Source organism: Rana temporaria, chromosome 5 (genome assembly GCF_905171775.1).
Source record: "Rana temporaria chromosome 5, aRanTem1.1, whole genome shotgun sequence".
NCBI classification, from domain to species: Eukaryota; Metazoa; Chordata; class Amphibia; order Anura; family Ranidae; genus Rana; species Rana temporaria.
The window spans coordinates 8674267-8689669 of NC_053493.1; the positions used below are offsets into that span (position 1 = coordinate 8674267).

Below are 15403 nucleotides of genomic sequence, written 5' to 3' on the forward strand. Positions count from 1 at the left end.
AGTACTAAAAAAGAAACCAACAGGAACCGTGCATCAGGCAAAAGGACCCATAATCACAGTGCTTACATAAGGCATAAAAGAGCAGTCTCCTACCTTGATCCACAGCCAAGAGAGATACACCTAGACCGTCAGGGATGTGCCACCATATAGCTGTGTTTGACAGCTATTTAAACTTGCCGCCCTGTCGATGACGTCACCGCGCACCGGCGTGCGCATGCGCGGTGAACCTGCGTCACCTCGTCGGCCTCGGGCGCATGCGCGATCGCGGCTAGCTAGACCAAGGAGCTCACACACAGCCAAGCCTCGTTCCCAGAACGAGGCGTGCGCGTGCGCAGACCACTAGCAAGCGGCGAAGCTGGAACGCACTGCGCTCCAGCGGCCATACCTGGAAGGGAAAAGACAGACTACACACAAAAACTGGCTGCCATGATAGGTAAGAGCATAAGTTTATACATTACCACCTTAGGAAACCCATGATCCGGCCTGGATAAGGAAGCCACCGCTGCTTACTCTGCAAGGTAATTTAGAGACCCCCTGCTAATAGCCAGGGTATGTGGTCACATAATCGCTTACCTGCCAGTGGCAGGCTAGTAAGCATAAAAAGGGGTACCGCAGACAAAAAATGTCCATCCAGCTAATAGCTGAGATCTGTAGGACTTCAGAGCCACCAGGCATGGGAATCAGGGACTAAAAAAGGTTTTTCTTTAAACAAACGATTACTTCAGTCCTAGGAGGAGGACAAAAAAGGAACACAGTCTATTGGGAGAAGCAAAGCTTTATGGGAGTAGGGTCCTATGAGGTATGAGAGGCGGGATTAACCCACACGTAGGCTGCCATGGAGTCTGTCAGGAAAGATTTTTTATTTTATTTTTTACATTTAGAAACTTCTAATAAAACGTATAGTAATAAAAAAATAAGAAAAACATTTCCATCTTTCCATCGTCAAAAGCGATCACCCCATTGGTTCCCATTCATCTCAAGAACATTGCATTTTTTTTTCTTTTTTAAGAATTTTTGACCTTTGTTCACATCGCCTGAAACCAACTGACAGAGAATTTCACTCATCGGCTGCCCTGAAGCCATCCCTGGTTTGTGGAGGAGTCACCGCCATTCTTCTCAGAGGTGACACTTTCTACGACAACTCGCTGTCTGTCCTTCCATGCTGGACAGAACAATGACTCCAAATCACAGGTCTGCTACAGGTGTCCTCTGGATTGAGGAGAGTGAGGAGTGGCAGGTCGTTAGTTTTCATGGAAACTGCCCCACCCCCATTCCCCCACCCCATACACAGACCTTAGGCTGCATTCACACCTAAGCGACAAAACGCCCGACGCGGGACGCTTCTGCCGCTAGAGGGGAGAATTCCCATTGCTGTCTATGGAGATGGTTCACATCTCATAGACGCGCAACGCCTGTCGCCTGAAAAAAAGTCCCGGACCCTTTTTTTCATGCGACAGGCGCGTTTTCCCATAGACAGCAATGGGAATACTTTAGGAAAAAAAAAAAAAAAATTAAACATTTGTACTCGCGGCAAATCTGCCGCTACACGCGAACGCGGCTGTCGCTTAGGTGTGAATGCAGCCTTAGTATATAAAAGGACGGGGACAACCTGGAGGACACACTTATCTCCGACTCACAATGGTGTCCACCACAGGTCTACTCCTCGTCACTGCGCTCTGCGTGGGTTCAGGTAAGTCCAGACAATGGTCATTTTATTGTTATGGGAACTCTGTGATGGGGTAACAATACACTTAGATATGTAATATTATATATGAACAAACAATGTTTTGCAACAAAAAGATTTAAATGAAAACCTAAAAGATACAAATATAACAGAAACATAATGATACGTTTGGGCTACCTGCAGATGGCGCCACCCATGCCATGTTGTGCTGCAGACGGCCCACCCATGCCATAATGTATAGATGCTGTTGCAGTAGAAGTAGTGGCCAATGCCAAGTTGTGCTGCAGACTGTGCCACCCATGCCAGTAGTAGTAGTGACCCATGTTGTGCTGCAGATGGCGCCACCCATGCCATGTTGTGCTGCAGACGGCGCCACCCATGCCATATTGTGCTGCAGACGGCGCCACCCATGCCATAATGTATAGATGCTGTTGCAGTAGAAGTAGTAGTAGTAGTGGCCAATGCCATGTTGTGCTGCAGACTGTGCCACCCATGCCATGTTGTGCTGCAGATAGTGCCACCCATGCCATATTGTGCTGCAGATGGTGCCACCTATGCCATGTTGTGCTGCAGACGGTGCCACCCATGCCAGTAGTAGTAGTGACCAATGCCATGTTGTGCTGCAGATGGCGCCACCCATGCCATATTGTGCTGCAGACGGCACCACCCATGCCATAATGTATAGATGCTGTTGCAGTAGAAGTAGTAGTAGTGGCCAATGCCATGTTGTGCTGCAGACTGTGCCACCCAGGCCATGTTGTGCTGCAGATGGTGCCACCCATGCCATATTGTGCTGCAGATGGTGCCACCTATGCCATGTTGTGCTGCAGACTGTGCCACCCATGCCAGTAGTAGTAGTGACCAATGCCATGTTGTGCTGCAGATGGCGCAACCCATGCCATATTGTGCTGCAGAGGGCGCCACCCATGCCATATTGTGCTGCAGACGGCACCACCCATGCCATAATGTATAGATGCTGTTGCAGTAGAAGTAGTAGTAGTGGCCAATGCCATGTTGTGCTGCAGACTGTGCCACCCATGCTAGTAGTAGTAGTGACCTATGCCATGTTGTGCTGCAGATGGCGCCACCCATGCCATGTTGTGCTGCAGACAGCACCACCCATGCCATAATGTATAGATGCTGTTGCAGTAGTAGTCCCCCCCCAGCAAGCACACACCTGTGTTAGCTGGCCCCAGGAGTCACTTCCTCCATGATCCTGCTGCCTGGACCTTTCAGTCAGAGAGATGCCAGCTGCTTTGTTTTTTTTCTTCTGCCGCCGGCGCTCGCCTCACTGCTACTTCTCTCACGCGGAGGGAGAGGAATCACTCCGCGGCACCAGGGAAGGATAGAGAGGACCCATTGGACGGGAAAGTCTAGCATGAGGAGTGGGCGCTGGTTGGTGAGAGAGAGAGAATTTTTTTTTTTTTTTTTTTTACGTTAATCGGTTCTCTGTTCAGGTTGCCCGGGCCCCCCCTGAACTAAGGAACCAAACTCCTGAAAATCAACCCCACACCATAATCCCTCTCCACCAAATGATTTGGACCAGTGTACAAAGGAAGGTCCATAAAGACAGGGATCACCCGGTAACCTGTAAAGTGTGTGGGGGTTTTCTTTTTTTTTTTCATTTTTCTTTTTCTCTTTTTTCTCCAACTTTGTAGTTTGTTACCATTTCAAGAGTGTTCGCAATTGTAAAGCATGAAATGAATGTTACGTTTGGATTCTAACTGGTAAGCAAGTGTTGGAAAAAAGGCATGAAGGGGTTAATACAACTATCATCTCTCACAATCTGTTAATCTCTACAAAAAAATCTTCATACATTATGTCTTATCCTTTTGGCTGTACCCCCCCCCCCCCATGGGCGTCCGCTCAATAGGGCAAGGGGGGTCGTTTGCCCCCCCCCCCTGAAATTGCCAGGGAGAGCCAGGAGCAGGGCTGGACTGGGACAAAAATTTGGCCCTGGACTTCATCCAGACCGGCCCACTTTAATTCAATAAAATACTGCCCCCCACCCCCCCCCAAAAAATCACGCCCACCAAAAGGCCCCTACATCCATTATTGTATATCATGAGAGGGTGAGAGAGAGGGGAATGAGAGAGAGAGAGAGAGGGGGGGGGGAGTGTAAGAAAAAGAGAGTGAGTGTAAAAGAGAGGGGGTGAGTGTAGGACCCCTTTTTACACTGAGGCGTTTTTTAGGCGCTTTTGGGCAAAAAATAGCGCCTGTAAAGCGACTAAAAAACGCTTCCGCTGCAGTCCCAGTGTGAAAGCCTGAGTGCTTTCACACTGGGGCGCTGTCAGGGCGTTAAAAAAAAGTCCTCCAAGCAGCATCTCTCTTTTAAAAAATGGCCCACTGAGCCATCGGCCCACCGGGAAACTCCCTGTAGTCCCTATGGCCAGTCCATCCCTGGCCAGGAGCATGGTGGAACTGGCCCTGGGACGATTTAAGCAGTGACTGCAGGGCTCCCCTCCCCTCTAGTTGTCCCTTATTAAGAGTGCCTGTCCCTCTTCTGGAATCAAATCCATTTGTCCCTCATTCCGAAAGGTTCCTCTTTTAGACCCAAAATAAATATACTGTCAACATAGTGTAGTGTCTCAGTCAAGGGAAAGAGGTGCTGTGTAATGTGAAGGGGTCCAGTGATGCAGGGTGCTGTGTAATGTAAAGGGGTCCAGTGATGCAGGGCGCTGTGTAATGTAAAGGGGTCCAGTGATGCAGGGTGCTGTGTGATGTAAAGGGGGCCAGAGCTGTGGGGTGCTGTGTAATGTAAAGGGGTCCAGTGATGCAGGGCGCTGTGTAATGTAAAGGGGGCCAGAGCTGTGAGGTGCTGTGTAATGTAAAGGGGTCCAGAGGTACAGTTGTGGAGAGGGGGGTACACAGTAGTGACAAAGAGATATTGAAAGATGCATGGGACACAGTGGGGTGTTTTTACATTTTAACGTGGGGGGGGGCGCTTTTAACCCCCGCTAGCGGTCGAAGAAAGGGTAAAATGCGACTGTGTATCGCCGCTGCCAAAGCGTCCCCCTCTGAAAAAATTTCAGTGGATGCCCATGCCCCCCCCCCCCCCCCCCTTACTTTAAACCTCTTACCATGTCCTTTCATTTATGTATGCTAGAGAAAGATTTAAATGTTCACTGTACTTGAAAATGACAGTTAATTTCTCCCACATATTAAACGATCTCATAATTGCTACATCATTCCTTCCACCTCTCTATCACTAGAAGATTGTGCATACAATAGTTTCACCCCTCACCTAGTTGTAAACCTAGCGGATGGAAAGCATCAGTTGACGTTGCATGTTGTAATACTACACTGTCTTTACAAAACTGATGCCTCCAACAATCATTTTACATAGAAAAAAAAAATATTTACCACTTGCCCTCCAGGCCAGTTCTGGCACTCTGCTCCTGCATGTAAAAATCACTTTTTTTTTTTTGCCCAAAAAAAATAAAATAATTACTTGGAGCCCTTTAAATATTTATGTTTTATTTTAGTAGAGACCCTAGCAGTGGCGGTGCGTCCATAGAGGGTGCTGGAGCGCCACCCCCTCTCGCTTCCGCACCACCACTGAATACAATACACAGATTCATGCATTGCTTGAATCTATGTTTTGCCGCTGCCGCCAACTATTCTGATGGTCGGCCCCGTGGTGAGCGCCGGCCATCTGAATAACGACAGCTGGTTGGCTTTGGAAGTGTCTATTAGAGCCAGAGGCTCTGATTGGAAGCCCATTACAGCCTAAGGGCTGTAATCGGAAAGCCTAACACTTATCCAGGGATGCATGGGGGGGGGGGGGGGGGGTGCGTTCCTTGGATAAGACTGACAGACGTCTCAGCCAATCAGGTTCACTGGTTCTGGTTGGCTGAAGCGTCATCGAGGGACTGTGGCAGTAATTTTTTTTTACAGGTTACTAATTTCAAGTTACAGAGGAGGTCTAGTGCTAGAATTGTTGCACACGCTCTAACGCATCCGACGATACCTCACATGTGGGGTTTGAACAGCGTATACATATATGGGCGGGCAGGGCCGCCATCAGGGGGGGTACAGGCAGTACACCTGTACGGGGCACGGAGGTCCCCAGGGGCCTGGATGGCAACCCCCTTAAACTTTTTTTTTTTTTTTTTTTATTAAAGGGCCCAGAGGTCCCGGATGGCAACCCCCCCTTTTTTGTAATTTCTTTTTATAAAATAAATAAATAATTTGCATCAGCCCCCCTCCGCTTCTCAGTTCGCAGCACCCCCCCCCCCCCCCCGCTTCTCAATTTCTCAAGGGGGCCCATGCCTGAAGCTGTGTAAGGGGCCCCATAATTCCTGATGGCTGCCCTGTGGGCGGGACTTGCATGCGTGTTCGCTTCCCTCACTACCTATGCTCTGGAGAAGGGACCTGTGGCAAAGGTCCCGTTCTGACTTGTCAGTTCTATTAAGTTTGTGCAAGAGACTTAATTTCTCCTCAAGTTCCGAGTGATACTCTGGCTGCCAGGTCGGTGTGAGAGGCCTGTCCAGGTACACTGTACCCACTCCGGCTGAGGCGCGACGAAAGTGAGAGTATTATTTGAAGCAGGACTGCTTCCGTTCTATCCAAGCCTGAATCTGCGATTTCTCTTTTTCACCAATTTTTCTCTGTCTACCTCGAGTTCACTGTTTGCCGTGTTTTGGCAAGAATAAAAGCACAGAAAACGACACCCTGCTATTTGGCACATTCCGTCATTTGCTTTCATCATCATCCCTAGACACATCGCAGAGGTAACATAACATGCCGACCCAATCTAACCAGCGGCTCCTGCGGGGGTAGGGTAGCGCCTGGCAATCTTCATAAACGGTGCTATTGAAAATTTAGGGGAAGTTCAGAGAAGTAGTTGACTCTGAACCTGTTTATTTGTTTACATTTAGGGCCTCTGCCCTAGCTTGGCTGTACTGTCTGTGCATGCTGTCGTTGTCTGGGGAGTGAGTTCCGCCCCAGGCCGACAGGTGGCAGCAGTAGGGTTGGATATTTCTTCCTGGCAGCCAACCAGAGAGGGTGGCTACCTCACTGTGCATGCTGGGAAGGGGTATTTAAACGCCAGACGCCATTGGTTTGGGGTCGTCGTGTTCACGCCCTTGAGCTTGGCAGTCGTTCCACCACCCCCGGCCCTCCTGGCCAGGGTGCGTGTTGCAGTGTTCCTGGACCACATTGGTCCGGAGCAATTGATCTGCCGTGCGTGGTCCTGGGATGTCTGTCCAATTGGAGGAAGCTGATTGATGAGGAGTCTGTCCGAGGGATACCAAGGAGATACAGAGGTAACGTGCCACCCAAAACAAACCAGCAGCTCTTAAGGGGGTAGTGCTACACCTATAATAAGTCTTGCCCAAGTTTGCTTTTCTCTTTAACCACTTCAATACCGGGACCAGACACCCATCCCCCCCCCCCCCCATCGGCTCTCCCTGTCAGCGCGAACTGAGGAATGCCGTTTACTGGCACTTCCTGGTTCATTCGCTGATCAGCTGTGATTGGACATGGCTGATCACGTGGTAAGAAGCCTCTGACAGAGGCTCCATACTACGATCAGAGATGCCTGGGCCGCCAGTCCCGGAAGTGCCCTTATCCAATAGCTAGGGTTGCCACCTCATCCCTTTAAACCCGAACACATAGTAATTACACGGGTTCTGGGGCTAATTTAATGTCGATAAGGCACCAAGTGAGTTTAATTGGCACCTTAATCAGCCAAAGAACCTGTGTAATATGTTTTCGGTTTTAAAGGGATGAGGTGGCAACCCTACCAATAGCATTGCTGGGATACTTGTATTTGCTCAGTAGAGCCTACGGCAAAATGGCGATTTGCATTGTGTCTTAATGGATAATGCTTGAGGTACAGCGGGCTTCAAGAAAATGGCCGCTGGGCGTCCAATTGTGCAGACCATATAAATACTATGCAATGTATCTAGTGTTATCCCCTGATGAAGTCACGTGACGATACGCGTCGGGATTGGAGCACTAGGGCAGGCATTTGAGTCACGGCGCTCACAAGTGTCACCGATCATATAGCTGAAGTATATGTGAGTATTCTTTACCAATAAAGGTGCACCCTTTTATTTTTTTATGGGATTACGCAATGTGCTTTCTTTCCTTTTTTTCCTTGACCACACTGCCACCCTTCGAGTATGCTTTGCTGTACACTGGGAGTAGGAGAGATCTAAGAGGAACATAAGGATTTTTGCGAGCTCAGCGCTCGTGGGGACAAGCCCACTATTCATTGTTCCATGTGAGTGTAGTAGTGCGTTTGCCATCTGAGTCTACTTTGGGGTTACAGAGTTACATAGCATCCCTTTGCTTTCCACATGGTATCATCCGAGAGTGATTCCCCTGACCGCATATGAGCTCATCGCAGTATCTGCTGTGGTACATGAGGTGCTATAAGCTGTCATTAAAACAGCTTTGAGGTAAGCTGCTTGGCATCACTGGAGGTGTGTGCACTTTTGGAGTCTTTTTTTTACCCCCCAAGACGTGTGCTGGATTCACCACTCAGAGAATCTCTCTAAATCTGCTGGGCATTTAGTCTAGCTGGTGTAAGAGCTAAATTAGATACTTACTGGTTTGGGTTTCCTATCATCTGGCTGATTATATTATCGGATGTGGATCCCTTGAGAATTATCAGGTCCTTAGAGCAACAGCTGTGAGGTAAGCTGCTAAGAAGTTACAAGAGGTGTCCTTTGCACACTGAAGCATTTCTCAACACTAGTTTTTTGGGACCACCACTCAGAGACTTGCTTGACTCTTGCATTTATTGATTATATTAATACATTTATTGATTATATTAAGTCTACATATTTATGCATTATTTGTTTGTGTATAGTGTGGCACTCACTTTATTGTAATTTATGTTTTTCTGAGATATTTGTTACACTTATCGATCCAGGCAGAGATCTGAAATATTTGGTAGTCTATATAGACACTTTTTTTTTATTTATATGCATAGATAATGTGACTATAATACACTCTTGTAGCGCTACCCCCGAAGGAGCCGCTGGTTAATTTGGGATCGGCGTATTAAGTTCCCAAATTCTTCTGTCTAGGGGTAATACTTGTGAGTGTGGATAAAAGAACAAGGGCCAGATCCACGTAGATCGGCGTAATTTTAAGCAGGCGTAGCGTATCGTAGTTGCGCTATGCTGCCGGTACTTTGAGAGGCAAGTGCTGTATTCACAAAGCACTTGCGTCTAAAGTTACGTCGGCGTATCGTAAATATGTCGGCGTAAGGGCGCGGAATTCAAATGACAAAGATGTGGGCGTGTTTTATGTTAATTCAACTTGACCCCACGTAAATTACGTTTTTTTTTTTTTTTTTGAACGGCGCATGCGCCGTCCGTGGGGGTATCCCAGTGCGCATGCTCTAAATCACTTTGCAAATAGTCAATGCTTTCGACGTGAACGTAATTTCCGCAAAGCCCTATTCGCTAACGTTTTACGCAAACAACTGAAAATTCGACGCTGGCCCGACGTCCATACTTAACATTGCGTACCCCTCATAGACCCAGGGGTAACGTTACGCCGAAAAAAGCCTTACGTAAACAAATGCGCCGGACGTACGTTCTGAGAATCGGCGTATCTAGCTAATTTGCATACTCTACGCGGAAATCAACGGAAACGCCACCTAGCGGCCAGCGTAAATATGCGCCTAAGATCCGACGGCGTACAAAGACGTACGTCAGTCGGATCTAGCCCCCATTCAGTCGTATCTTGTTTTGTGGATACAAAACAAAGATACGCCGGTGCATCGTAGAACTTAATAGATACGCCGCTGTAAGTTCTTTGTGGATCTGGCCCCAAGTGTCCAGCCAGTAGCGTGAGTTTTTTCAATGCTTTATTCCAGGCCCAACATCAACATGACACACAGTGGAGAAAAAGGTTGACGAGTAGGAAAGACTTGTAGCATCAGGCCTTGGATATCAAAAAACATAGAGAGCAAGCCTGCTCCCGGCACAGATAGTTCAAAACGTCGCCACCCTCGCCAGGGTGGGTAAGTGCCCTTTGGACAGGCAATTAACTCGGACCTGGCAGCCAAAGGGTCGCTCGCAATAATCAGATCACTGGGAGGAAACAATGCCTCTGCCACAGGCGTAGTCAATTTTTTCCGTATAATTGAAGTGTAAGGATAGCGAATCCTCCCAGTAAGTCTTATTCTGTAGGATCACCCACTGACGGCAAAAGAAAAATACCTGTCGCGTAGCGCGGTGATCGGATCCCCGGTGGTTCGTCCAGGCCTCACAGACAACCTCTGCACTCACCATTCAGCCCCAAGCTTAGGATCTGGAACCCAGCAAGCCGCTGGGGTCCCTTTCTTCATCAAAAGAAAGCTCCGCGAGGTGCACAGCCTCGTACAGGCCGGCCACGAGGATGGGGCCCGCGGATGCGCGCACCCTAAAGGTGGATGCCGCACCTGGATCTCGGGCCCCGCAGAGTACCCGGAAAAAATGGCCGGTGCCCCAGATATACCCCCCGCCAGCATGCCCAAAGAGGGAAACTCTTCTGATTGGCTGCCGGGGACCTTCATTTTGTTTGAAAATATTAACTTCAATAGACCTAGAATTTAAAGATTCTAACTACCAGCAAGAATAAGTACTTACTGTATTTATTGGCGTATAACACTCACTTTTTTACCCTGAAAATATAAGGTAATCTGTGCCTGCGTGTTATACGCAGGGGGCTGTGGAAAGTTTTTTTCCTGAAACTTCCCTTAAAGTTAGGGCGCGTGTTATACGCCGATAAATGGGGTACATTTTAAAGAGTACCTGTCATTTCAGATCTATGATGGCCTGTTAGCGGGCATCCAATCAACTTCTGCCGCCATGTCCTTCGCCTTGTGTCACTGCCGCATCACCAGTCCTATTAAAGTGATGGGTCAGAGAAGGAGCCGCTGAGGGACGGGTGACAGTTGCTCTTTAAAAATGATTTTAAGTCCAATTTTTTTTTTTTTTTTTTTTTTTTTTACTAGTACAGTGAAACCTCAGATTGTGAGTAACGCAGTTAACGAGCGTTTTGCAATACGAGCGTTGTTTGAAAAAAAAAAAAAAAAACTGACTCAGTTTGCGAGTGTCTCGCAAAACAAGCAGGATTCAAGCAGTACCGCCTTTGTCCTGAGGTGGGGGGCGCTGGAGCCGTTTGGAAAACCTTGGGAATGGAGTATTTCCAGAGTTCAGCCAAGGTGTAATCGGTCCTTTCCGAGTGTTTACAAGGCTCTCTGGCTCCCACCCCCACCTCTGGCCACATGCAGGATTGCATGCCATTGAAGTAGATGCGGAACATATTATTTTAGTTTCCATTGACTTCACAGGGGACACTTGCTGTGATATGCGAGTGCTTTGGATTACGAGCATTCTCCTGGAACGGATTATCCTCGTAATATAAAAGGTTCCACTGTAACTTAAATCCACCCTGTTGGTAAACCCTCAATTTTCCATTTCTCACCCAATCCAACCAACAATGGGGGAGATGAGAGGAATGTCTATTTTATAGGGAGGTGTTTGAGCGGACGGAGGCAGAAATGTGTTATACACACAGAATTCTTGGTGCGTCCTGTAATTGATCCGAATGTGCAATCTGAACATATAGATAACTATACTTCTCTTTTTTTTTTTTTTTTTTTTTACAGCTTTATCACTACAATGTTACACCTGCAGTGGCCAGAGCAGCAACACGAACTGCATGACTCCAACTACTTGCTCCGCCTCCGACACCAACTGCAAGACCTCCGTCGTTGCCGGAGGACTCGGTAAGATAATGACTGGGCCCGGTCTTAGGACGTCCTATGTCTAATGATCCGCCGTAATCTAATCTTGTGCCGTATCTCTCGATCCACATTGAGAAGAAATTTCATAAAACATTTTTAACCACTTGAGGACCGCCTAACGCCGATGTACGTCCGCAGAATGGCACAACTGCGTAAGGGTATGTCCCCCTTTAAGTGCCCAGCCGTGGGTGGTGCGTGCCTGCGACCCGGTCCTAAGCTCCATGGCCGCTGGACCCGATCGCCGCCGGTGTCCTGCGATCGGTCCTCCGAAGCTGAAGAACGGGGAGAGGTGAGTGTAAACACACCTTCCCTGTTCTTCGTTGTGGCAGTGTCGCTGATCGTGTGTTCCCTGATATAGGGAAACACGATCAATGACGTCACGTGTCCAGCCCCACCCCCCCTACAGTTAGAAACACATATGAGGTCACACTTTACCCCTACAGCGCCCCCTAGTGGTTAACTCTTAAACTGCAATTGTAATTTTCACAGTAATCAGTGCATTTTTATAGCATTTTTTGCTGTGAAAATGACAATGGTCCCAAAAATGTGCCAAAAGTGACCGATGTGTCCGCCATAATGTCGCAGTCACGAAAAAATCGCTGATCGCCGCCATTGGTAGTAAAAAATAAATACATTTTATAAAAATGCCATAAAACTATCCCCTATTTTGTAAACGCTATAAATTTTGCGCGAACCAACCGATAAACGCTTATTGCGTAAATTTTTTACTTTTTTTTTTTTTTTTACCAAAAATATGTAGAAGAATATGTATCGGCCTAAACTGAGTGGGGGGGGGAAAAGTTTATATATATATATATATATATATATATATATATATATATAAATTTTTTTTTGTTTTGTTTTGCTATAATAAATATCCCCCCCAAAAAAAAAAAAAATATATATATATATATATATAAAATATATTTTTTTTTGGGGGGGGGATATTTATTATAGCAAAACAAAACAAAACAATTATATATATATATATATATATACATTTTTTTTTGTTTTGTTTTGCTATAATAAATATCCCCCCCCCCCCAAAAAAAATAATATATATATATATATTTTTTTTTGTTTTGTTTTTTTGGGGGGGGGGGTATTTATTATAGCAAAACAAAAAAAAAAAATATATATATATATATATATATATATATATATATATATATATGTGTTTTGTTTTGCTATAATAAATATCCCCCCCCCAAAAAAACAAAACAAAAAAATTATATATATATATATATATATTTTTTGGGGGGGGGGGATATTTATTATAGCAAAACAAAACAAAAAAAAATGTGTATATATATATATATAATTGTTTTGTTTTGCTATAATAAATATCCCCCCCCCAAAAAAAATTATATATATATATATATATATATATATATATATATATATATATATATATATATATATATAATTTTTTTTTTTTATTTTTTTTTTTTGGGGGATATTTATTATAGCAAAACAAAACAAAAAAAAATTATATATATATATATATATATATATATATATATTTTTTTTGTTTTGCTATAATAAATATCCCCCCCCAAAAAAAAAAATATATATATTTTTTTTTTTGGGGGGGATATTTATTAAAACAAAAAAAAAAAAAAATAAAAAAAAAAATATATATATATAATTTTTTTTTTTAAATTGTCGCTCTATTTTGTTTATAGCGCAAAAACTGAAAACCGCAGAGGTGATCAAATACCACCAAAAGAAAGCTCTATTTGTGGGAAAAAAAGGACGCCATTTTTGTTTGGGAGCCACGTCACTCGACCGCGCAATTGTCAGTTAAAGCGACGCAGTGCCGAATTGTAAAAACCCCTTGGGTCATGTAGCAGCATATTGGTCCGGTCCTTAACCGCTTAACACCCGGACCATATTGCTGCCTAAAGACCAGAGCACTTTTTGCGATTCGAGACTGCGCCGCTTTAACTGACAATTGCGCGGTCGTGCGACGTGGCTCCCAAACAAAATCGGCGTCCTTTTTTCACCACAAATAGAGATTTCTTTTGGTGGTATTTGATCACCTCTGCGGTTTTTAGTTTTTGCGCTATAAACAAAAATATAGCGACAATTTTGAAAAAAAAAATGAATATTAGTTTATGAAATTTCTTCTAAATAGAATTTTTTTTTTTTTTTTTTTTTTTTCCATCAATGCACATGTCTGTCTTATTCATTTTATTATATACCGGACCCCATGGTGTTGCTCCATATTGCTTTTTCTTGACTTGAGGTTTTGCGGCAGAGTAGTGCTGCTTTAGGTGGCCTATGTTGGCTGTGTACTGCCTACAGCAATGGGAATCTAACATGTCAATGAAGCAACAACCCTAGATGTTTGGGGGGGGAGGGGGGGTTGATCAGTGTCCCAATATGTGTGGGCTTGTCCCTATTGTCACATCTCTCTCTCTTTCTCTCTTTCTCTCTTTTTCTCTCTCTCTCTCTCTTTCTCTCTCTCTTTCTCTCTCTCTTTCTCTCTCTCTCTCTCATCCACAGGTAGTCTTTCTGGTGCCAGCATCACCAAGACTTGTACCGCCGTCTGCACAGAAACCGGATTCAATGCCGTTGTGGTCTCCACCAGCGTATCCTGCTGTACCACCGATCTCTGCAACACCAGTGGGGCTTCCAGCATTAAATCTACCTACACCATGCTAGTTGTGGCCCTCGGGTTCCTAGGGGCCCTCATGAGACAGCTGAAGTAAAGCTTGTGTATACTGAATTATTTATATATATATATATATATATATATATATATATATATATATATATATATATATATATATAATATATTATAATTTTTATTTTATTTTTATAATTGGTCATTCATCGGCTATGGGCGCTCATGGGACATTTGAAGTAAAACTTGTGTATATGATGTAATGTATATTCTTAATACTGTAACCAATAAACTGTTTATACAATCTGGACCAACCCTTGTGAATCTCTACAACGCAGGGAATCCCTTCTATAAATTACTATAGATATAGTAATGTATATGAACCGTGATAAACCTGATCTGTGAACACAAGTGAAATGTAATCAAAACCAGTGATGAAAAATAATAAGAAAATAAATGGTAATTTTTTTTTTTTCCACATTAATAAGTGAAACCAATAAGGCAAAAAGGGCCAGATCCACAAATACCGGGCGCAACTTAAATCTTACGATTTAAGTTACACCGCCGCAAAATCTCTACCTAAGTGCCCGATCCACAAAGCACTTACCTACAAATTTTCAGCGGTGTAACTTAAATCCGTCCAGGGCAAGGCGTGCCTAATCTAATGGGGCGAGTCCCATTTAAATTAGGCGCGCTCCCGCGCCGGACGTACTGCGCATGCTCCCGACGTTTTTTTTCCCGACGTGCTTTGCGCGGATTTACGTTGCACCGGGTTTTGAGAATCGCGACGGGCGTAAAAAAAAAAAAAAAAAAAAAAGAGTTGCGGCGGGAAAAAAAAATGACAGCGACGCGGGATAGAAGGGTATACTTTTTACAAGGTGTAAACAGTTCACACCTTGTAAAAGCAGCCCTAATTTTGCGACGGCAAACTAATACTTACGGAGAAAAAACAAAGCGAAAAAGCTTCCTGGATCTCCGTAAGTGCTAATTTGCATACCCAACGCTGGATTTCGACGAGAAATGCCCCCAGCGGCGGCTGCGGTACTGCATCCTAAGATCCGACAGTGTAAGTCCCTTACACATGTCGGATCTTCTTCCTATCTATGAGAAACTGATTCTGTGGATCAGTTCCAAAGATAGAAACAGGGATACGCCGGCGTATCCCTTCTGTGGATCAGGCCCAAAGTCCTTATAGTGAAATTCACGATAGTGCACAAAAAGTTGAATTTGTGAAAAGAGGGATCTTCTTCCACCAGTGAAACACCCAAATGATGGTATTGTAGTCTCCTTACCAAAGGTAGGTGACCGCTATCACGGCGGTCTCTCCAGGCACAGG

General features: G+C 45.1%; 1 protein-coding gene across 1 annotated transcript; it reads left to right on the forward strand.

The window, feature by feature from the left end:
- The first annotated feature begins 1546 nt into the window (after positions 1 to 1546).
- On the forward strand, positions 1547 to 14162 carry LOC120939788 (lymphocyte antigen 6E-like). The gene is made up of 3 exons (XM_040352144.1): positions 1547 to 1690; positions 11301 to 11420; positions 13947 to 14162. The coding sequence occupies exons 1-3, from the start codon at positions 1639 to 1641 to the stop codon at positions 14150 to 14152; spliced, it is 378 nt and encodes a 125-aa protein (XP_040208078.1). The 5' UTR covers positions 1547 to 1638; the 3' UTR covers positions 14153 to 14162.
- Positions 14163 to 15403: the final 1241 nt, after the last annotated feature.